At 48.3% G+C, this 24127-nt stretch overlaps 2 protein-coding genes across 5 annotated transcripts in view; one reads left to right on the top strand and one right to left on the bottom strand.

The window, feature by feature from the left end:
- IL12RB2 (interleukin 12 receptor subunit beta 2) overlaps positions 1-9067 on the top strand; it is a 21423-nt gene extending 12356 nt beyond the window's left edge. The window contains 6 exon segments of the mRNA XM_085586093.1: positions 480-581; positions 659-814; positions 2652-2789; positions 3078-3165; positions 3796-3895; positions 4160-9067. Of these exon segments, the coding sequence (XP_085442219.1) occupies positions 480-581; positions 659-814; positions 2652-2789; positions 3078-3165; positions 3796-3895; positions 4160-5008 (1433 nt within the window). The 3' untranslated portion in view covers positions 5009-9067.
- SERBP1 (SERPINE1 mRNA binding protein 1) lies at positions 5396-24127 on the bottom strand. 4 transcript variants are annotated; one of them, XM_021535588.4, is made up of 10 exons: positions 23653-24127; positions 20537-20699; positions 19318-19455; positions 19101-19196; positions 18452-18526; positions 16578-16755; positions 13464-13511; positions 11002-11175; positions 10057-10095; positions 5396-9250 (listed from the first exon to the last, which is right to left on the bottom strand). In XM_021535588.4, the coding sequence occupies exons 1-10, from the start codon at positions 24011-24013 to the stop codon at positions 9194-9196; spliced, it is 1329 nt and encodes a 442-aa protein (XP_021391263.1). In that variant the 5' UTR covers positions 24014-24127; the 3' UTR covers positions 5396-9193. The 4 variants fall into 4 exon arrangements, with proteins under 4 accessions (XP_021391263.1, XP_021391264.1, XP_021391265.1 ...); XM_021535589.4 differs by having other exon boundaries at positions 19101-19172; XM_021535590.4 differs by lacking the exon at positions 13464-13511 and having other exon boundaries at positions 23653-24124.

Here is a 24127-nt window from a genome sequence, read left to right as displayed (position 1 = left end):
AAGTCAGGTGGGAATCTGAGCTCCAAGGCCAGGCTGGATGAGGCTGGGAGTAGTTTGGGATGGTGGGAAGTGGTCCTGCTGTGGCACTGGATGGGATTTAAGGTCCCTCCCAGTCTGGGATTCTATATTTCTATATATTTCTATATATCCTATATATTTTCTATCTATTTCTATATTTGTTACTAAAATCACTTCCAGCTTCTCTGTGGGCCTGCCCACCCTCCCAGGGAACAATTCCATCCCAATATCCCATTTATCCCTTTCCCCTGGCAGTGGGAAGCCATCAATTTTCAGTTTAAATCCCAGTAAGGCTCTGCTAGCCAGGCTCAGTAGATCAGAGCAAATTTCTTTCCCTTCTTTATGAAAGATCTATCAATAATCAAGAGATTTATCTCAGATTTAAGCAGCTGCTGCAATATTTCTGCCCTGGCTGCAAATCCTTGAACAGGCAACTCTGCAGCTGTGATTTCTCCCTCCAGAGCACATCAGAGATAACGTCTGCTACCAGATCCACGTGTCTGCACTTTATCAGGGCAGAGCTGGGCAGGCAGCTTCAGTCAGGGGAAACTCCACGGCACAAGGTAAACCCCAGGAATGTTGTCCAGGTGTCTGAAAGGCGTTTTAAGCTCAGCTCTAACAGCAGCCCCGTGTCTTGCAGCCCCATCAGCTGGGCCCCAGATGTTCGCAACCCCCTGGGCCAGCGGCGTCCTGGTTTCCTGGGAGGAGATCCCAGCCCCCCAGCAGAGGGGCTGCATCACTGGCTACCACATCTACCTGCACAGGAGGGATGGGCAGGGCCAGCCCGAGGTCCATGGTGGGTGCCTGGGGCTGGAAACGCTTCCCCTGCTCCCCTGACATTGCTGAAGCTCTCCAGTGGCAGCACTCTAAGTCACTTCCAGTCAGAAACCATCAGATTTATCCCTGCTTCTTCTCCCTCCTCCTCTTCTTCCTCCTCTTCTTCTTCCTCTTCATATTTTTCGTCTTTATCTTCCTCATCTTCTCATCTTCTTATTTTTCTTCCTCCTCCTTCTCCTATTCCTCTTCTTATTCTTCTTTCTTCTTCTTCCTATTCCTCCTTGTATTCATCTTACTCTTTTTTCTCTTATTCTTCTTCCTTTTCCTTATTCCTCCTCCTCTTCTTCCTATTCCTCCTCTTATTTTTCTTCCTTTTTTTGCTCTTACTCATCTTCCTTTCCTTTTCCTTAATCCTCTTTCTCTTCTTTTTCCTCCTCCTTTTTCCTTATTCTTCTCCCTTTTCTTTTTCCTTATTCCTCCTCCTCTCCTTTTTTCTCTTATTCTTCCTTTTCTTTTTCTCTATTCCTCTTCTTCTTGTTCCTCCTCTTGTCTTCCTTTTTTTGCTCTCACTCATCTTCCTTTCGTATTCCTTAAATCTCTTTGTCTGCTTCTTCTTCCTCCTCCTTTTTCCTCTTATTCTTCTCCCTTTTCTCTTTCCTCATTCCTCCTCCCCCGCTTCCTACCTTTATTCGGAGCCAGTTCCAGCCGCGGGCAGTGAGCTCCCGTGCCAGGCTCTCCGTTGCCATTCCCGTTCTCCCGCAGCCGTTCCTGCCGGGATCGCTCCTCGCAGCCGCGGGCAGTGAGATCCCGTGCCAGGCTCTCCGTTGTTCCCATTCCCATTCCCGTTCTCCCACAGCCGTTCCTGCCGGGATCGCTCCTCGCAGCCGCGGGCAGTGAGATCCCGTGCCAGGCTCTCCGTTGCCATTCCCGTTCTCCCACAGCCGTTCCTGCTGGGATCGCTCCTCGCAGCCGTGGGCAGTGAGATCCCGTGCCAGGCTCTCCGTTGTTCCCATTTCCCATTCCCGTTCTCCCGCAGCCGTTCCTGCCGGGATTGCTCCTCGCAGCCGTGGGCAGTGAGATCCCGTGCCAGGCTCTCCGTTGTTCCCATTCCCATTCCCGTTTTCCCACAGCCATTCCTGCCGGGATCGCTCCTCGCAGCCGTGGGCAGTGAGATCCCGTGCCAGGCTCTCCGTTGTTCCCATTCCCATTCCCGTTTTCCCACAGCCATTCCTGCCGGGATCGCTCCTCGCAGCCGTGGGCAGTGAGATCCCGTGCCAGGCTCTCCCTTGTTCCCATTCCCATTCCCGTTTTCCCACAGCCATTCCTGCCGGGATCGCTCCTCGCAGCCGTGGGCAGTGAGATCCCGTGCCAGGCTCTCCGTTGTTCCCATTCCCGTTCTCCCGCAGCCGTTCCTGCCGGGATCGCTCCTCGCAGCCGCGGGCAGTGAGATCCCGTGCCAGGCTCTCCCTTGTTCCCATTCCCATTCCCGTTCTCCCACAGCCGTTCCTGCCGGGATCGCTCCTCGCAGCCGCGGGCAGTGAGATCCCGTGCCAGGCTCTCCGTTGTTCCCATTCCCGTTCTCCCACAGCCGTTCCTGCCGGGATCGCTCCTCGCAGCCGCGGGCAGTGAGATCCCGTGCCAGGCTCTCCCTTGTTCCCATTCCCGTTCTCCCACAGCCGTTCCTGCCGGGATCGCTCCTCGCAGCTGCGGGCAGTGAGATCCTGTGCCAGGCTCTCCGTTGCCATTCCCGTTCTCCCGCAGCCGTTCCTGCTGGGATCGCTCCTCGCAGCTGCGGGCAGTGAGATCCCGTGCCAGGCTCTCCGTTGTTCCCATTTCCCATTCCCGTTCTCCCGCAGCCGTTCCTGCCGGGATCGCTCCTCGCTCGCTGCACCTCCCTCACCTGGAGCCCGGCCAGCACCACGAGCTCTGGATGACAGCGGCGACAGCGGCCGGGGAGGGGCCCCGGGGCAACAGCGACAGCGTCTGCCTGGAGAGTAAGGAGGAGGTGCCAGGGAGGTCTTTGCCCTTGGATCCCCTTCCCCGCACTCTGGGAATGCTTTTCCTGCTCCTCTGCAGTCACTGGAGCTCTCCAAGCGTTCTGAAGATCTCTTGGTGCCGAAGATTTGCAGTTTTAGCCGGGTTTAGGATGTGGAATCTTTTTCTTTGCCTTTAAGCTGTGCTGGGATGTTTCCTCTTTGGTGAAGGGTGGTTTAGTCACGGAGCACAGATTTGGGTTTTTCATCTTTTTGATGAAGCTGAATGGTGGCTGCTCTGCATTCCAGGTGCTGGGGGCTGGGTGACTCTGGTGATCATCTGCAGCTTCTTCGTCCTCTCAGCCTGCCTTTGTTCTGTGCCTCCAGCAAGGAGACTGTGAGTGGATCCATCAGCTGTGTCCCAGCAAAACCGGGATGGTTATCAGGAGGGATTAAATCCCACAATGGTTTGGGTTTTACCTTAAATCCCACCCAGTGCCACCCCTGCCATGGCAGGGACACCTCCTGCTGTCCCAGGAGCTCCCGGCCCCAGTGTCCAACCTGGCCTTGGGCACTGCCAGAGATCCAGCAGATCTGGGCACCCTGTGCCAGTGCATTTTAAAAATCTTCACTCCCATCTAATCTAAATCAACCCTCTTTTAGTTTAAAAATAGTTTAAAACCATTTCCCCTTGTCCTACAGGATGATCACGCCCCTTCACGAGCATGGAACATTGAGGATTGTTCAAAATGAAGTTTTCAGAGTATATGTAAAAACACGATAATAAAACAAGGCTCTGAGCTTAAAATACATCCGTAGTCCATAGATATTGTGAATTTTTAACGAGATCTTGAAACCAAACTGAAGGGGAGCAACCCCTGGGAATTATCCCCACCCAGCCAAGAGCTCTGCAGGTCCCTCTGAGGGCAGATCCACGATCACACCTGGGTTCATTCCACACCAAGGAGCACAAGGGTGCTGCAGGTACCACCATTCACGTTTTCAATTGCATTTATCCCCCCTGCAGGTTCCAGTGGCTCCTGTCCCTCCTCCTGCCAGAGTGGCAGAGCAAAGCCATTCCCGACCCTGCCAACGCCACGTGGGCCAAGAGCTTAGCAGCTACCAAGGTAAATTAGAGAGGTTTTTCCTTCTAATCCCACAACCTTCATTAAAAAGAAGCAATTGGAGCCACGCGAGCCAGTAATCTCCTAAAGCAGCAAATCCAGCAATCTCTGGCAGCGGATCATCTCCGCTGGAGGAGACTGGAGGATGTGCTGGGCGAATTAAATCCCAGAAGAATGCCGAGATCTCCCGTTCCCGGTGGGATGAGCGGCTGTGGGGAGCGAGCCCCGGCAGATCCGTGCCGGGATTCATTCCCTGTCCCCCCGCAGGCGGAGCTGAGCGCTCCCTCCAGCCCCTTCCTGCCCTGCGGCTTCGAGGAGCCCGAACCGAGCCCGGTGGAGGAAACCTCGGCGGCACCCCCTGAGCCCCCCATACCCGGGGACAAGCTGGTGGTGGGCAGCGCTGGGCACGGAGACTGGGCACAGGAGAGCCCGGCAGAGGAGCAGCAGCTCCCGGAGCTGTACCAGAGGCTGGTGGTGGAGGCGATGGAGCCCCCCGAGCCCGAGCCCATCTCCAACCCTGGCACCCCGTGCCCGGAGCCAGCCCCTGCCCCCGAGTACATCTCCAACCCTGGCACCCCGTGCCCAGAGCTGGACCCTACCCCTGAACCCATCTCCAACCTCAGCACCCTGTGCCCAGAGCCGGACCTTACCCCCGAACCCATCTCCAACCCCGGCACCCTGTGCCCGGAGCCAGCCCCTGCCCCCGAGTACATCTCCAACCCTGGCACCCCGTGCCCGGCCCCTGCCCCCGAGCCCGACCCCAGCCCCTTCTCCGCCTTCCCGGCCGCGTTCCTGCCTCCTGCCCTCTGCTGCCAGGGGAATCTGACTTTGGACCGAGTGAAGCTCAGCGGCAGCTCTTTCCCGAGGTAGGCAGGGGGCGATGTGAGCCCGGCGAGAATTTTGGCACTTTACAAAGCATTTCGGTGCTTAGAGGTGAGCTCAGCCTGGATTTTGGCACTTTACAGAGTATTTCAGTGTTTCAGTGCGAGCTCAGCTCGGATTTTGGCACCTTACAGAGTGTTTTGTGTAAGCCCAGCCTGGATTTTGGCATTTGTGAAATATTTCAGTGTTTCAGCACAGCCAGTCCAGTCCCTCACATGTGACACCTCCGAGTGACAAAACCCTTCCCCAGTCACACCTCACCTTAGGACACGGCTGCTCCTCTGCCACTCTGCAATCAGAGGCACAGCTGGGGATGCCAGAGCTGGATTTTGGGGATTTTGGGAGCCCTTCCTGCAGCCCGGGCTGCCTCAAGCCCAGGATCAGAGCTGGAAATCATCATTTCCACCAGAAAGAGCAAGGAACTGTAAAAGGGAAGGATGGAGCAGCTCAGCACCTCTTGTTCCTCCCTTGGCACCAGGTCACAGAGTCCCCAGTGTCACCACGAGGGACGCAGCACCAGAGCCAGGGCCCCTTCCTTGCCTCAGTTCAGGGCAGGAAAATTCCTCCCCAGAACTAAAAGCAGCAGGCAGCATCTGTACTCAGTCAAATGGACTGTCAAGAGGAATTTCAGTGATTTATTGGAGTGTTCTAATTACAGGCTGCAAGGGTGTTACACATTTAATGACTTTGTTTACCAGATGTGTGTATATAAATAAAATGTTGGAAATCTGAACTTGGCTTCCTGTTGTTTTCTCTGGTCAAGCTCCAGCTTTACAGAGAACAATTAAATATTAAAAATAAAGCTGAAACATTGCAGTTAGAGGTGGAATAGTCCAGGTGTGGACTTACCTGGAGCATCCTCTGCATCCCCAAGCAGGGGCACGAGCTGCTGCTGCCACCACTCAAGTGCAGATTTGGATATTGCCAAATACCAGCTCAGCCATTGCACTTTGGGCCTCTGAGGTCTGGTCCCACCTGTGTCAGCTGGCTGGGTGACATCAAAGGAAAACATCTCCCTCAGAACTGGGTCAGACATCCAAAAAACCAGAACTTGCTGCCTGCTCTCCACACCCTGCCTAGGGGCCACAACTCAGCCCCTCCAGTCAACCCTGCTAACCAAACTGAACCAGAAAGGCAGATTAGATGCCAAAAAAGGGTTTTCTCATAAATCACTGTTTTGCAAATCACCTTCTTCTGCATGCTGATTTTCTAGCTCAACATAAGGATAAGAGAACACTGGAATTCATTTTGTCCTCACTCCACAAATCTCTAAATCTATCAAGAAGTGGGGATTCATGTCCAGCCTTACCCCAAGAGACAAGGGCCAGACTTCTGTAACTCCAGCCTGGTACTCTCCCATCCCAAGAGGGGATTCCCCCCTCAGGACACCCTTTCCAGCAGGAATGTTCTGGGAACAGCCTGAATGTGGAACCTGGCAGAGGCAGAGCAGCCCACAGTGCCCAAGGCAGGGAGTTTGGTCCTTGGAATGACTTTGGGAATCAGCAGGCTGGCACAGCTGGAAGAGGCTGTCAGAGCTGGGTTTATTCAACTAAATCTGTCTTTGCAAAGCCATCCCTATGGGCACAGTTACAGGTGAGGTTGGGCCCAGCTCCTCCAACTGCTGCCACCACACATTCCCAATGATTCCTGACATTCCAGGAGAATCCATGTCCTTTCCCACACAGCTAACTCACTCCCCCCTGCTCCCTCTCACCGTTCCAGCTCTGAGAAAACTCCCCTGCTCAAACCTTGCCCTTGTTCATTCCAAGGCCAATCTGCTCCACGCCTCCAACTTTCCCTGCTCTCTTTTCCAAAGGATCAGAATTTAAAAGTTGCACTCCCCTAGATTTGGTGTGACAGCAGGAGCAAGCAAGAGAAGGAAAATGTTACTAAAAGCGAGTTCATTAATCATAAATAACCTACTTGGGAGATGCTTTTCCAAGGCAAAATCCATCCTGAGCGTGGGAATGCATGCTGGACTTCCTGGGACAGACCCTAGCTGAGCCACTATGAACCTCAGTGGTTTCATTTCCATGTGGTTTTCAGGACATTGTTTTTAAAAGAGCATGAAAATAAACCTTTATTTCAGTTAACACCCACCAATATTAACGATAAATGTTCACAGTTTTAGTTCTTGACACAAATGGACTGAAAGAGGTGAATTTACATCTGGCAGAACAGCAGAAGGACCAATTTTAAAGTTACAAGCTGTGTTGAAAATCACTCTAGGTGCCATTTGGGAACGCTCTAGAGCAGGAAAAGGGAAAAATCCAGCCAGCAAAATCACCTGGGTGGCATCTGGAAGGGCTGTGCTCCAGGGAAAGCTTTGCTCCACCTGTTTGTGTGTTGTCCAGGCTGTCCCTAAGGCTGGAAGGGCAGCACATCCCACCAGACAGTGGGAGAGGGAAAAGGAACAGCTCAGTTCCTGCAACAGCCCCACTCCGAGAGCAAACTCAGGAGAGGAGAACCAAGGGATTTTCCCACCCTCTGATGGAAAATCTGCCTCCTCCTCCTGCCTGGGGCTGGAAATCCAGGTGAGGGAACTGATCCGTGATACTCACAGTGGGTCACAAGAGGAGCTCTCGTGGAAAACAGCTCAGGAAAAGCAAAGGTGGCTGCTAACACCCCAGCTGAGCAGGCTGGTATTCCATACTCCAAGGTCTCCAACACTTCCTGCCTGTCCTGTACAGTTTTTATAAAAATAGGGTGTTACCTTTAGTCTTCTACCTACCTACAAAACTACAAATCTGTTCTAAGCTGGCCAAAGAGGAAAGCATGAAGTAAAATCAGAGATTTGTTCCTACTCTCCTAACAAATGCTGAGAAAACCTATAGGAAATCCTCTTTATGAGCCATTCACTCAAGTCCTTTTGTGTATTGAAGGGATACACGGGGATGAAATTGAACCTATGGTGGGATTTTGAGGGGGGAGAAGGAATTTCTTACAATCATTCCCTGGAAAAAACATTTCTTGGTGATGTCCCAGGCAGGTCATGAGCACTGCACTGAGCCATGGCTGCATTTGGGTGGAGAGGTGAAGTGTTGAGGTTTTGGGGTGAATTTTTGGTGTCCCATGCACGGATTGCCACTGTCCCAGTGTCAAACCATGAGCCACAACTCCCTCCTGAGCCAGCCCAGCTCCCTCCTGGGAACACCTGGAGCAGTGCTGGGAATGCCTCAGGTACTGCTGCACCTGGGTGGCAACCCCACGTCCCACCTGGAATCCACCTGGGCTTCCAGAGCCACAGCTGCCACCTTCCCCCCATTCCCAGCTCCAACAATTCCCCCAGACTCACGGAATTCCAGCTCCAAGGAAAGGAATTGCCCCAATCTCACGGAATCCCACCTCCAAGGACATGAATTCCCTGTATTTCAGGGTATCCCAGCTCCAAGGACAGGAATTTCCCCTGATCTCATGAAATTCCAGCTCCAACAGCAGGAATTCCCTCTATTTCAGGGCATCCCAGCTGCAACAACAGGAATTCCCTCAGTCTCAGGGTATCCTCTCAAACAAAAAGCAAAGGTAATTAAAAAACTCTGTTTTTGCCAAAAATGCATCTTGTTCTGTTGAAGGGAAGGAAGAGGAAATGAAAGTCCAAAGGGGGAGTGCAAGGTGGGATACAGGATTTTAAAAAACCTGATTTTCAGACCAGTTACCCATTGCTGGATCCATACACAGGTATTGAATCAAAAACCAATGTGCTTTGAATCTTGATTTCAAGTATCTGCTTTAAATTTTCTAGAAAGATTTTTATGTAAACAAACTACCCAACAGAGATGAAGAAATTTCTGGTTTTCCATGTTGGAAGTGAAGCATTAAAACTTAAATACTTCAGGAGTTCGTTCCATAAAGCACTAACAGTCTGCCAAATTAATATTCCACAGATTCCATGGGCTGAGAAAAATCTGCCAAAGAGGAATTAAAGAAACTGAAGTAGTGTGCAATAATTAAAACCTAATTTGGAGTTTGGGGGGAGGAATGGGGAAAGTCTAAAATCCTGACTTTAAATTAAAAAAAAAAAAAAGAACACAAATGAAGGGAAAGCTTTTAACTGGTACACACTGTTCACACCTATATTTCAAGTTTGGAAACGCATATTTTCAAGCAGCAATACAAAAAAGTATCCATGAAGAATGCATAATCTCTGAAAAAATTATGAAAACATCCCTGCTACCATTACATTTCTAAATACAAAACTTGACTACCATATTGTTGCTTCTGTGTAGCGAGAGAAGTTCATTTTCAAAACAGATAAAATTCAGTCTTTAGGTGTGAATGGTATGAATGACAGTCTCTTTTTTTTTTGTTTCTTTTTGTTTTGTTTTTTTTTCAATTTCTTAGTTGTTTTAGGATCCTTAAGCATGCAAGCCTCGGAGAGGAAGGCCCGACCAGGGCAGGGTTGGCTTTATGACATCCAGTTTAGGACAGAGCTGGGAAAGCCTCTGGGTCATCTACGTCAGGAGCAGAAGCACTTGACTGCAAGAGAAACATCACAGAGTTATTGCCTAGAGGCAGAGGTGGCAGCACTTTGGGGCTGGAGGAATCACTACAAAAAACAACCCTTTTTTTTGTTTATTCCAAGCATTACAAAGCCTTCCATACTGTTTTTGAATCCAAGCTATCTGGAGAGGAATTGGAGGCAAATTGATGTCTGCACATCCTTATTGCACAATTCTCTTTTTAAAGAGATCTCAGAATGGTCTGGGTTGGAAGGGACCTTCAAGACCACAGAATTCCAACCTCCTGCTGTGGATCAAGCCTTACTGAGGGACACAACTGAAATGTTACAGAAAAGGCCCTATCTGGAGCACAAATTAAGTCCTTCATGTTTAATTTTTCCCACTCAGAAACCAGACGTTGATGACAGTAATTTTTGTGCCAAATTTTTAGCCCTAAAAATTCATGCATTAGCCAAGGATCTCCTCAGTAATTTTCTGAAAGGCTCTGCACCACACCTAAAAACCAGTGCAAAATTTAAGAATTTCATACTCTTCACTTGGTCCTTGGATAAGAAAGGGAGGAGCCAAGATAGTGGAACTTCCTGTCACAGCATTAATTTATCAACAATTATGTTTAAAATGAGAGTTGCATCAACACCTGTAGCTGCAGAATCTCTGCCCTGCCTAAGACTTCAAGGCCACAAACCAGGTTTGAAAAGTAACAGCAGGGCTTAAGCTACAGGCTCAGCACCTCCAGTTGCTCAGCACACAAGAGCAGTAACAGCCAAAAAAAGGAAGTTTTGGTCCCTGATCCCAAGGAATACTCATGCAGAGCTCACCCACCTGGTTGGGCGTGTGGATCACATCAAACTCCTTGACCAACTGCAAGGAAACAAAAGCAACACAAAGTCAGGTGCAGGAAAACTTGGAATTACTTTACAGCAGCATTTTTGAAGAGTATTAGTGAAACAACTCAGACCAAACCACCACTGTTTAATTTCAATTCCTTAAAATATTCTGATACTGCTGTCAGGAGAGGCTTCCCAACTAATAAACTAAAATTTGTGAAGTCTGTGTCGGCTAGAAGGGACGAAACCAAGCAAATCCCTGTAAAGAGAACCACAGCACACACACTGAGCTCATTTTCCAACCAGTAACAATTTGATTGATGCCTTTAAGGCAAGTAAGTGATCTATAATAAATCAAATCTTCATTGTAGCTACACTGCAGTGCTTGAACTTCACATATTCTCTCCCAGACCCCATACAGTATTTTTGCAGGATATTCCCCTCAGTGCCTTAGCACCAAAGAAGGGTAAAACATTACTGGAGCTTAGAGAAAAACCAGTAAGAGCCCTGTTTCCAACTGGAAAATCTGAATTCCTCAGGTTCAAGATGTGACATGCAGCTGTACAACCAGTCCTTCACCCCCAGCAGGTCACAATGCACACAGAGTGTCCTGGCTGTGGCTGAAAATAACCAGCCCAGCACTTGTGGCTCTGCTCTGGCACCACCTCAGGCAGCTCATGGTACATTCAGATCAGCCCACACTACAAAGCCATTCTTTAGGTTCAGACATAGACAGGCACTTGTCAAAAATTCACCTTCACTCTGCGTGTTTGGTGACAGCACTGCTCAAACGTTTTGTCCTAAGGAGGCGGTTTCACGTCAGCTTTGCCCAGCAGGGATTTCAGGTGGGTTTAAGCCACTGCTGTCACAGCATCCCCCCGGGGACAAGGAGGATGCCAGCAGGATGGACGTGAGTGGCCTCAGCCGGGATGCTGCTCACCTTGTCAGTCCTGCCCCCGCGGCTGGCCCTGCCCCCGCGGCCCCGGCCCCCCCGGCCGCCTCTGCCGCCGCGCCCGGGGCGCCCCAGGTCTCCGAAGTTGATCTCCAGCTGGGACGTGATGTCGTTGGCGGGCTTGCGGAAGTGGTGATCCATCACCGAGTCCTCAGCGTGAGCCTGCAACCACCAGCAGTTCTCCATCAGCAGGGCAAGAGCACCAAAACCCCCTCCTGGCCAGCCCCACAGCCACTCCCGGCTTGCCCTCGGAATTTCTGAGGAACCAAAGTATTCGGCCTTTCCAAGAGAATTTATGAGTTCACACAATCGCTGAGGGTGGGAAAATCCTCCAGGATTGAGCCCAACCTGTGCCAAACCCCCTCCTTGTCCCCAGCCCACGCCCAGTCCTCCCCTAGACACCCCCAGGGATGGGCAATCCAAACCTCCCTGGACAGCTCCTTCCAATGCCTCAACACCCTTTCCATAGAGAAATGCTTCCCAAAATTCCATCAGAGCAACGTGTGCTTAATCCCAGACCAGACTGACTATTACCAAACCAGTAGAGAATCTCATGCTGTAGCAATTCTCATTTTGTGTCCTGGTTCCACCAATTCCTTCCATTCTTTTTCCACTCTTGGTCACACATCCTGATTTTGCTCCCTGAGGATTTACACTTTATTTGTTTTAGCCCTTGATAAATACTGAGAATCCCTCACTGCTCTGCATTCACTGTAACAGAAAATGAGGTCAAAAAGCTCAAACACAAGGAGCTGAAGGAGCTAAAACACAACCAGTCTCACCAGGGACACTGGAGAATGTGGATCTCAGCAGCTTTGCCATGATATTCCCTGACTGGTTTGCTCCCAGTGCGTTTGGTGAAACCCAAGCCTGGAGGAGCAAGGGATGCTCCCAGGAGTTACCAACACCAGCAACCTTGGAAAATTTCAGTCACACGCTGAACCCCAGCAGGTGTTTTTAAAGCAGTTATTTCTCCTGTTTTACACAAATATTTTTTCCATGTGCTAGCCAGTTTTCGGCATCCAGGATAACAAAAAGAATGTAAAAACCTGCCCATTACAGCTCAACCATGGTGTTTTGGAAACATGACAGCATCCAAACATTTTCCTTCCCTCCAAAGCCCCAACTCCTGGCACAGCACTCATCAATTTCCTGGTTTTCCCACACAAATGCCATGTGCAGTTCAAGCTTCCCAACTACAACTGACTTTTCTGCTGTAGTTACACAACATTTGGACTTTCAAAGGCAACACATTGTGCAATTAAGCCCTGTGATCTTTAATTACCATTTGTGGAACCTTCACAAGACCAGGGGATGGAGCCAGGTCTGGAGCCAAAGCTGCTGCCAGGGATTCCATGGGTCCTTCCCAATATCCCATCTATCCCTGCCATTCCCCTTTGTCCCCTCCCTCCATCCCAAATTTGGTTCAAAATACCCCTTGCATGCTGCTTTATTTCCAACACATTCCACTGGGATGTATCCCACAGAACAGCTGGTCCCTACTCCACTCCTGATTTTATTTTTCCTTCCCTTGGGAACCTCTTTGCCAAACTTAGGAAGTTTGTCTCAACAAAGTATTCCACACCTCAGCCTGACATGGCACTACTCAAACCTAACACTAAAAATCTGTAAAAAATCTCTTAGAAATGATTTAAATTCCTTTCTTACTATTTAATTTTTTATCACTGCAGGGTACTGAGATTCTATTCCCAACTACTGGTAGCCATGTGGCAAATCCCTTTTCTGAGTGGTGGGATCAGTGGATTTGCACAGTATTTCTGTGCATTTCTGTCCCTATGCTGCTTTTATTTAAAACTAAATCACTACAGTTTAACAAAAGTCATTGTATTTCCACAATTTGCTGTCGGTATAACCACTGAACCAACAAATTGCAAATTCCCTGTGTAACCTGATTATTTCTCTATCCAAAGTAATTAAAGGTCATTTAAAACTCCAACAAAAGACTTGGCACATTCTCCTCAGCCTCTTCCATCACTGGGGTGGTAAGTCAGACACACTGAACAAGTTGCTTATCCTGAAAAACCCTGGGAAACATTTGATTTCTATGTATTGGTGACTCAACAGTGCTCTGATTTAATAACTGATCACTTCTTGAAGGCAGTGCTGCACTTAAGGGTATTGGGGAAGGCTTTCAAAAATTAAGAACTACCAAGAGAGTCAAAGCAAACAGGGAGAGATGGAAAAACAGCAGCAACAAAAAATAGACTCATGATAGAAGCTCTAAGGTTTGAAATAAGCAGGATGAGGAGCAAGAGGACTAAAACCATGCTGGGTGCTGGATGGTGCACAGTGAGACAACAGGCACGGACAGAAAAGCTCCACGTTCAATAAAATTCTTTCTTTTGCTGAGTTTTTAATATCCAAACGTTCCCTGCTGAAGGGGCTGATGTTAACAGCAGGTATCACCACTGACAGATAAAGATCAGTACCTCATTTGAATCCAGCAGACTCCCCTGCATTTCTGTCATCGCCTTTGTCTGGTGACAGTTGGGTGTCCACGCCAAAGTGACAAAAGGAACAGAGGGAGAAAACAAAAGGAAGAAATGAGACTCAACTACATACAGGAACAACAGGTAATCAGGTCACAGGAGCTGCTGGGTACAGATGGCACTGGGCACATGGAGCAGCTGTGCAAGCAGCCAGAGACAGCACAGGATGGATGGGCCAAGTGTGGAGACAAGAGAGAGCTCAAATGGACACAAAAAACAGCTCAGATGGACATCAAAAAACAGCTCAGATGGACAGACAACAAAACAAAGCTCAGGTGGACACCAAGAAAAAGCTCAGATGGACAGACACCAAGAAGTTGCCCAGGAAGCCCTGACAGAGACCATACATGCAGGCTGGTCTCCTGCCTGGCCACACGTCAGGCATGGAGATGGGAAGAGCTGGGATGTTTGAACCAGTGTTCATGGAAATCTTCCTGCAGAACCTTCATTCAAGAGTCATTCCTCCCAACTTTGAGGGGATGAATCATTCTTTTCCAAAATACATCTCCTCATCTCCTAGTGCAACCTCCTCTAAGGAAGGGATTGGATGAGTGAGGGGGTTTGAAGAGGCACAGCAGGGACAGAGGTATCAGTTTTTCCAGGAGACCTGGATTCCACTTTTGGGATGAATTGTAGGATCTGTCCACAATATAACTACTTCCTGTTTTTTGCAGGAACTGAAGACTCAAGCCACTAAAACAGCTGCAGAGAAAAAGAGGAACTCTGTTTTATTGCATAAGCCATAACGTGTTCTGGGAAGAGGCTCCTTGGACCAGGGCTGCTGATGGCCCTGGATGTCAGATTAAAGCAGCAAAACCTGAGACAGAACTGAGTTCATTCTATCAGTGCCTGCAGAGTAAATGGGAACTAGAGGACAGACTCAGGCAGGGCTGAGCATTTCACCCCTCAGCCAGGAGGGAAAGGAGGACAGCCCTTTCCCAAGACTGGGCAGCATCAGATTCTCATTCTCCCTTTTCCCAGACTCCTGAAGCATTCTCCAAGGAGTTGTCAAGCTACAGGAATGCAGGTGCTCATCACAACACTTGAGATTTCTGAGACATCAACTGGGGCACACAGGGCTTTTTAGCTGTAAGAGTACAGAAGATCTGGGGCTAAAATCCAAAATTTACCTATAAACCAAATCACTTCCACCCATCATCTTCTTCTTACGGATAAGAATTAGAGAATTTCTTGACTCCTAAGTACATCCAAGAGGACAAAGAGAGGAAACAGCAGGTGATTGGTGGTTTTTAAACTATGTTGCCTTCTAAAGCTGCTCACAAAGGAGCTGCAGTGGAAGCTTTCCTAACGCCTGTATTATAGAGCTATTCTCCTATAATCCTGAGAGAAAATCCCCACACTGCTTCCCATGGGATCAGGGAACAATGAAGAAGGGAGATGGGGAGACACATCTGCTGGATGGACAATAAAGCAGGCTAAAAGCAGCTCAATTTGAAGGCAGATTTGTTAATACCTCACTTTCATGCTTACGCAGCAAGAGGCTGTTACCTTCTTATGTGATGGTGCTAAAAATACCCAACTTGTTTATTTGAGAAGTTCACCTCTTAAACAGAACAATCTACTAATTACATCAGGTCTTCCATGGGAGTAATTTGATTATTCACAGCTTTTGTACAGATTTTTTGTTACTGTTTTTTGCTTGGTTGTTTTGTTAGGTGGTTTTTTTAATAGGTAACTGATTCAGATTTCAAATGGAAAATAGTCTGGATCTTTCTAGCTTCTAAATTTCTCACAAGTAGCATCACATTTACAATCATATATGCTCATATGTTAAAAAAGAGTGCCCTCAGATGAGTAAATGTCAAATAAATGTGATTCAGAGAGACTGAGGGAATCTGAAGAACTACAGGCTTAGTACATCTTGGTAAAGTACATAAATAGTTCTGTTTAATACATTCTTTCAGCACACAGCAACATTAAATGTAACTCAAATTCCCTTTTCTACCCAAGCCAGAGAAAGCAGCATTTAATGAACACGTCAGTGAGCAGCCATGCAGTCACTTCAAGAACTGAACTACCCCACACAGCAAGAAAACAGCCTGATCTGTGACCAAGTCAACCCCACTGGGAGCTCAATCAGAGCAGAAATTTAACTTTCACTGAACACTGAGCAGTGCCCCCACCCACTACCCACCCATGGATTACATCCCAGCTCCCAGGATAAAAACTGGCAAGGTGTGAAAAAGCAGGAATACATTTTAGGAGAGCAAGCAGAGTATTACACACTATCCAGTCACTTCAAAGTACTCGGCACCATCAGTATACAAAGTTGCTGCCACCAACCTCTTAAGCGAGCTACTTAACATATTATAGAGTGTTAAAAACAAAGATTAGAACTAAAGATTAGCACAGCCCTGCATTACAAAACAAGAGCTCCCAGCACTTCCCTCCCCTGTGCATCTCCCCTTGCCACTCTTGGAACAGAATAATGAACATTATGCAATGCCTGAAATGAGAAACTACGAATTTAAAACAATTCTACAGCAGCTAAGCTGAGTGTCACTGGAGCACATAAATCATCCCAACTGCCTTCCCAAGAGCTTGTCTGTGTCACAGCACTAAGTGAGAAGACACCCACACCACAAATTTCAGATGCACAGTCTGGGTTTAAGGTCTCTGAGGCATGACCAGTCTTCCTTCAAGCTGACATCACTTAGCAAGCACCATGAACCTGTGTACTGCAGAACAGATGCTAAATAACACAAGCTGCCTTTTTTAGAAAGCAAACTTGACAACATTCCCCTGAAACTCTCACCAAGAGGAATTCTTACAAACCTAAGGGCACAGCTCAGCTCCTGAACCCAACCACAGTCAGAATGGCCACTTGTGCTACTGCAGAAGTTCAACTCTGCTAAAAGAACGTTGCTCAAATGAACAAGAATGAAGCTCAAATTTTAAAAAATGCTGTTCCCACTTTGGAAACTTCTAATTAAAGATCAGCGTCTCCCAGAATGGAGCTCCCGCTCCAAAAAATGCTCATCAACAACAAAACCTTTAGGAAGTGGACGCTCTGTGTATGGAAAGGCACTTTACCTCCTCACTCTTTGACTTGTGGAGCACAAATCCTTTTTTCCACTGCCCATCAGCTCCCTCGTTTGGTTTGCGGATGTTGAACTCGACTTTTGCACGATCCTTGCTTTGAATGGCTTTCCACTCATCCAGGGTCATCTCCTTGGGGCCTTCTTCCTTAACTTCTTCAACCTCATTCTCTCTGTGGTGAATTCATGCAGATTATCATCATAACTAAGGATTTACACTCTGAATACAATCTCAAAATTGTTTGCTGGCTGGTACCGGGTTATAAATTGAACTTTGTCAAGGATTTAGCAGTTAAAAGATGAAAACATCAACACTCGCTTCCACCACAGGAAAGTTCAACTCCTTTAGAGGGAGCGCCAAAAAAATTACACCAGCCACCTCTGAGCACAGCAAAATGTTAAAATTAAAACTGACCCATGCCATCAAATCTTCACATTACTGACAATTTTATTTCCAAATCTGAAAGCCCAGCTCGTGGCATGACTCACTTGGAGCTCCTTCCCCCCTTTTTGAAATACATCTCTCATACACATTCAAGTCAAGACAGTGAGAACTTGTTCTTCCCACAGTTTTCAAGCTTTTTAGTATTTTAAAAACCAAAATTTAAGCAGCTTTGGATAATTTGCTTCCTTTGTTGAACTAAAGACAATTATTCAAACAAATTTTACTTCCAGCTCCTTTGAAAAAGTAACAGCACACACCATATTGGTGAGATACAGCACATCTACCTTGTGCCAAAGGCTATTTTTAAGTAAAACACACAACCACTGTGCTCAGTTACAGATCATATTCCAGCTACTGGAAACCTCTGGTCATTGTTCAGTGCATTTATGCAACTGAATTTCTGATTTATAGGAAACCAATGCTGTGTATGTGCAGCAAAAAAGATCATAAAAGCCTCAATTTCAAAGGTTTTCATTTGGCAGCCATTAATTTTGAACAATAACACAAACGTTTTATGTCAAAATAACTGTATTTCAGCTTTTTCTCACTGTGTAAGAGAATGATTTTTGACATGGGATGTAATCAGAATTTGTTTTGTTCAAGGCAAAGATTTTACTGCAGTAAAACATCCTACAGTTCTGCTGAAACACAGAGTAAAGATCCACATAAAACCAGACAATTAAAAAGTTACCCATGTGGAGATGCTTTTCTATAGAGAAACTTTTCAGTGAGGCAACCAGGCCATGGCAAACACACTAGGAATGACCAGGAACAAGCACTTCAAAATTCTGTTTGCCATTTTTTGAGTCCTCTACAAAGCCCACTCCTCATTAAAATACAACATTAGTCACACTAGGCTACCATAACAATTTGTATTGTATTTTTACATCAACTCAGTATCACTGAGGCTCCCTCTGCTTCTCTGGTTACTCTTTCATTCATCCAGTTCCTGGCTCCTTCTGTAACTGTGTCCAAGTCAGATGGGAAGAGATCCAGGTAACTTTGAAAACTGCCTGGAGAATGAAAGATACAACCTTTCTCCTACAGCTCAGGCACACAGTCTCCAAGATTCCTTTCGAAAATTATGTTTTAAAAAGTTGCCTTCCACTGGCACTTCTGTCCCATTTGCTTTGTGCTCCTACCTAGTCTGAGCCCAGATGCGTTTAGGTTTGGAATTTGGCGTTGCAATCCCAAGACCCAAAGTGTATTAGAAATGATCATTAATAAATAAATCTGAGAGAGCCTGCAGGACACCAAGGAATGGTTTAAAACAAACAATTTCCAGAGACTCATTCAGCAGCACTGTGGATGATCTCCTGATAATGTGAGCTTGGCCGAGGAGATGTGGGAATAAGTAGCAGAGGTTAAAGGGAATGCAAGAGCACCCCTGAAGCACCAGGAGCATGGAGAGGGGTGATACTCACTTATTTTCAGAATCAGCAGGTGGATGCTCCTCTCCCTCCGGCGTTTCCTCAGTTACAGCTGACTGATCCAATTCACTGCAATTACATAATGTTGGGAGTTGGGGCTTTTTTACAACTTCATCCCTCTTTAAAGCTATGTAAGATCACAATCAAGATCTACGGTGGATTTACTGTTTCAGTAAGGATTGGTGCTCTCTGTGCCTTTTAAACTCTATGCTTTTCACTTAACTAATGGTTTTCCCCAACGCTTCCTACTACGTCTCCTGAAAGGCTCCCACTGTCCTTTCCAACACAAAATGGATTTGGGCATTAAAAACAGATTTCAACGGGACAGCTGAATTTTTGTAATACAAAATGCATGCTTATTAAAAATTACTAAAAATAGAACGGTTTAATTTTAACAAAGAACTACCAATGAAGAATCACCAAACCAGCACAAGACCTCCCAAACTTCCCCAAAACTCTGGCTGAACAACGAAGCTATTCTTATGCTACAAGAAATCGCTGGGGTTTTAAACTCTGCAGAAGCGTGGCAAAAATCATGGAGATCAAAGGCAAAAAGGCAGCTAAATCTGGCTGTTCTGCAAGCCATAATTAGAGCTGATTAACATAGTGCTAATGGTTTTCTGAGCAATGACAGGTTACTAACGTTAGCTCGTCTTTGACGGTTCCCCAGTTGTGTGATCCGCTGCCACCGCGCTTGTCCTCGTGCTTTAGGCCGCTGAAATGTGAATGTGAAACAGAACTAACAAAACTGAGTTAACATTATAGTGTCCAGACACAGAAATTCAAAAGATCAACTTTAAACGGGGTGGGGCAGAGCGGTAAAGGGGAGCCACGAGGGACAGGAAAAGGTAAAGACTCACGATCTATCGCTGCCGCTGTGTCTGTCAAATTCCCGTTTGCCACGAGAGTCAAACCCATCTCCTCGGCCCATCCCGCGCCCGCGGCCACGGCCCCGGCCCAGGCCTCCACGTCCACGCATGGGTCGGTCCAGGATGGGTCTGGCATGGAACAGCCACAGCTCAGGGATCCACTCCAGGAACAGACAGCATTTCGTGCTCTTGTCCTCTCTCCGAGGATTTTATTTACTTGGCTTTGCTTTGATAATTACTGTTTCTAAGCTGGGTCAAACGATTTGCCTTCAAAAATGCACAGTGTGTTTCATGGCTCTTTTCCTCTTTGAGAACTTTATTTACTTGTTTTTCCTTTGATAATTAGTTGGTAGCTGGGTTCAGGCTCTAGTTTCAAGAAAGTCACTCCCCCATTCCTGGAAGTGTCCAAGGCCAGACTGGAAGGGCTTGGAATAACCTGGGACAGCAGAAGGTCCCTGCCCATGCTATAGGTTGGAACCAGATCACCTTTGAGGTCTCTTCCAACCCAAACCATCCTGTGGTTCCATGATTTTAGATTTTGGAAACAAATGCTCAGGATTGTTGTTTGTTTGTACCTTCTGACATTAATTTCAAAATTTAATCTTTGTATTGTGCTACACAATTAACTAATGCTCAAACTTCAATTAAACTCACTTTCATACAACTTACTTTTAAAAAGATTTAAACTTTGGCAACTAAAACTTTAATATTTGAACACTGCTCGAATTCTGGCTGCCTCACAATGCTCAAGACAGTTTATATATCATGTAGATCTAAGATGGCTTCACCACTTCCAGGTCTGAAGCTGCTGCAGCCAGGGTAAAAACATCTACATAGACAAACTTGTGCTGGCTTTAAATCAGCTGTGGAAATTGAAGCCACAGCTGTAACAGCAAACAAATCTCATCCTGCAGGAAACAGCTATGCTTGGGCTCCCTTCCTGAGCTATTTGACACAGATGTAGAGAAATGTGGTATCTTGATTTCAACCATAATTCAGTTACACCTATGAACCTGTTCATGCACATCACTCCCAGCCTAAAACCCGAGTTAAGTTTGCAAACAAAACCATGGAAAAGGGAAGTGTTATTGTGTGCACGACAGGAATTCAACCTCGATTCCATCAGCTCTTTTACCTGAGCAGCAGAAGGCAGGACTGCCCTGCCTGTCAAAGCTGGGAAAGCTGTTTATCAGCAAGACAAAACTCTTACTTATCCACAGAGAACTCTCCTCCCTCGCCCTTCTCCTCGGCGGGTTTCTCGAAGCGGCGCTCGCGGGGAGGTCGTCGCTCGGGTCTCCTGTCGATGGGTTTGCCTTCGCCCTGCTGCTGTTGCTGCTGCTGCTGATCAGGCCTCCTGCCAATCCTCCTTATCCCTGAAACATCAGGCCAGACACATCAACGGAATGTGGAGTGCTCCGGGACAGATACCAACCCCCACCCCCAGCAAACAAGCGGGAAGAGAGAAGTTTTATTGCTGCACAGCTCAGCAGCCCCACTTCCACCTGACTCCTCTCAGTCCCTTTTATACCCAGGATTTCAAGCTGGGTTTGACTGAAAACTTAAGTAATCCCTGCTGAAGCAACAGGGTCAACTTTCAGACAAAGATCAAGGTAAGCAGGATTTTATTACTATTTTTTTTCACTGAAAAGCGCTTTTTAGGTAAAACAAGTGAGTTTTATTTGAAGAACACCCAAACCAAGTGAGCATCACCTCACTGGCCCTAAGCCAGTCAATCCTGTGCTCCCTAAAAGAGTCACTCCTGTGCTGCTCTAAGAGCTGGACCTCATGATCTTGGAGGTGTTTCTCAACCTAAATGATCCTGGGATTGTGCTCTTGGAAACTCTTCTGGGCAGCAGTGCCACCACCTGTACCAGACAGGTGTCACCTGCAGTGCCACTGGTCAGTGACTAACTGGGGTCCTCCCAGTCCAACATTCCCTGACAAGGATTCTCCTTCTGGTGCATTTCTCAAAATAGATTAAGAATCCACAGTGCCACCGAGCTGCCCAGCGTTCTTCCTCCCTGCCTAGGCCTCCTAAAAGGGTTTTTATTGCAAATAAAAACCTCCTGTGGGCATTCTCTTCTTTACCAAGCCCTCTCCAAGACCTAACACAGTTTTCTTTTCCACTCATGTGAAAGGCCATGTTTACACTTCTTTAAAAGATGAGGACAAACACATTTCTTATACCATTTTATTTCCAAAACACTGGCTCCAAAATTAACAAACCAAGCCTTTAAATTCAAAGCCGATTTTTAATTATTTTTTTAAAGAACCCAGTTCCTGCCTAGCAAGCAATGTCAAATTTGGGTGGGGCTACAGAAGTTGCAGTTGTAATGATATCCAAGCCAACACACCCAGATGAACAATGTCTCCCTCACCTTCCAAGCTGTGTTTAACATGAAGTTTGCATGGCACGCATAGCTCCCGAAGCATTCCCGACTCCCTGAGGAAACAAGGGGTTAAAGCCAGCAGCCTGCACTGGGAGAAGGGCTCTCCAGTGGGGACAGGCATTCCATGTGAGCAGGAGAAGCAGGGAGAGGAGCAGGCATGCTGCAGAACTGGAATGGAACAGCCACGGCTTTTGAATTTCGAGTTCAACGCCCTGCACTCAGAAAAACCCGGTTCCTGCTGAAGCCTAACCCAAAATACGAGTTATTTCTCAGCATCACCAAGCTTTGAACTGCTAATTCAGCAGGCAAATCACTTGCAGCCTTATGGAGTACTGGAATAGCTTAAAAATACATTCACACAGGAAACAAACCCTGGCATCGAGCACCTTTATGATGCCAAAACTGCAAAAACAGCCACACACTAAAATAGACATTTTCAAACTGGAAATCGACTTTGTTTACCACACTGCTACAACAGCAGCCCCGACTTTCTCTGTTTCACTACCATAACAAACCACGAAAACAGTTATTTTTCACAGTGCTCTTGAAAAAAAGATGTGAAAATCGGAAGGTGAAGAAGAGGGGCTGCCCAAAGGCCTCCTGTGGTGCCAAAGACTCTGCCATGTCCCAGGTGTGTCTCGTGGGAGAATCCTGCACCTCACTGAGGCTTCCAGAGGACACTGGTCTGGCAGATCATTGCATCCCTCGCACAGAAAACGCTCCTAACGCTAATGAGCACGAGATCCACAGGCAATGAGTATTTCTACCGTCCTTCCTAAATTTGTCTTCTCTCACAAGGTGCTTTCGAATAACATTTACCACACCCACTTTCCAAAACAAACAACACACTAAACTTATTTCTTTCTCTAACAGCATAAAGCAGTGGAGAACCAGCATCACTCTGTAGCATAAATGCAGAAGCATTAAGATGCTCTCAGGTAGCACCGTGCTCTGTGAAAAGCTCGTTGAAACTACAGTTAACCTGTTATCCCCTCGCTCCCACGTCATCTGCTGTCGCCACACTCTGATGGTTTTTTGTCCCAAGGATTCCTTTGAGCCCGAGCTGTGGCCCACCTGCCGAGGGCTGAAGTTTGGGCGCGGTGGAGCTGCTGCCCGCACGGGACGCCATGTGCCCACATCCCTCCCTATCCATGCGCGGCCCCGGCCTCCTAATTCCCAAAGCACGTCCTTCAGTCTGTTTGTAGCTCAGTTCCTTGTTTACAAAGTTTTTCCGTGTAGGGTGTCTTAGAAATTTAGGGGAAACTAAGAATTCGTGCAAGTTGTTATTTAAGAATATATGGAAACAAGAAGATGGCTATCAACGCTGTTCCCCTAGAAAATGACCCAAACAAATTTTGGAAAGCCCAGGAACTTCCAGATATCCTGTCAAACCCATCAAACACGAGTCAAGCTCAGGATACAAGGCCGAATGGGGCTTGGAGCAACCTGGTCTAGTGGAAGGTGTCCCTGCCCATGGCAGCAGGTGAACGAGAAGGGCCTTTCCAACCCGAACCGTTCCAGGATTCCATATGCCGGTTTAGATGGGATACTGGGGCAGGAATTGCTCCCTCTGAGGGTGGGCAGGGGCTGGAGTAGAATCCCCAGAGCAGCTGTGGCTGGATCCCTGGCAGTGCCCAAGGCCAGGCTGGACAAGCCGGGGACGGCGGAAGGTGCCCTACGGCAGGGCTGCAACGGGATGGCCTTTCAGCTCCCTCCTAACGCGACCGCCCCACGGCCGGCATTTCCCAGCTCGCGTGTCTCCCGTCCGCCCCGCACGCCCGACTCCATTTTGCGCGGGCCGAGCCCGGCACACGTGGGGCCGGCCGAGCCCCGCGCCGCCGCCGCCGGCCCCGCGGCCGCCCCGGGCGCGCTCCGCCATGCGCGGCCCCACGTGCGGCCCGACCCTGCCCCAACTCCCTCCCCGCCGGCCGCTCACCCTCCTTCCGCAGCGGCGCTCCGGGCTGGCCCCCGCCATCCTCCCGGCGCTCCCCGCCGGCGAAGGGCGGCAGCGGGTTCTTGCGCTCCTTCTGCGACTCCCTGCGCAGCTGCTTGGCCGCGCTGCCCGCGCCGCCGCCCGCCTGGCCCGCTCCGCCGGCCCCGCCCGAGGAGCCGCTCTGGGCGCCCGCCGGCCCGCGGGCCCCGCCGCCCGCTTGGCTCCCGCCGCCGCCTCCGCCGCTCTCCTTCCTCCGGCTCTCCGCCGCGCGCAGCACCTCGAAGGGATCGGACTCGTCATCGAAAAGCTGATCGAAGCGGTTGGTGACGACGCACCCGAAGCCCTCCTGCAGGTGTCCGGGCATGATGGGCCCCCGTCGGCGGGATCCTGCGCGGATGCTACCGGGCCCCCCGCGCCCTGCTGGCTGCCGCACAAGATGGCGGGCCCTGAGGAGACGCGCTTCTCTTCCGGCGCGGCC

The sequence above is a fragment of the Lonchura striata genome, chromosome 8, assembly GCF_050655825.1.
Source record: "Lonchura striata isolate lonStrDom1 chromosome 8, ASM5065582v1, whole genome shotgun sequence".
Taxonomy (NCBI): Eukaryota; Metazoa; Chordata; class Aves; order Passeriformes; family Estrildidae; genus Lonchura; species Lonchura striata.
Note: the sequence above shows the minus strand (reverse complement) of the source record. Positions and strands in the feature narration are given on the sequence as shown.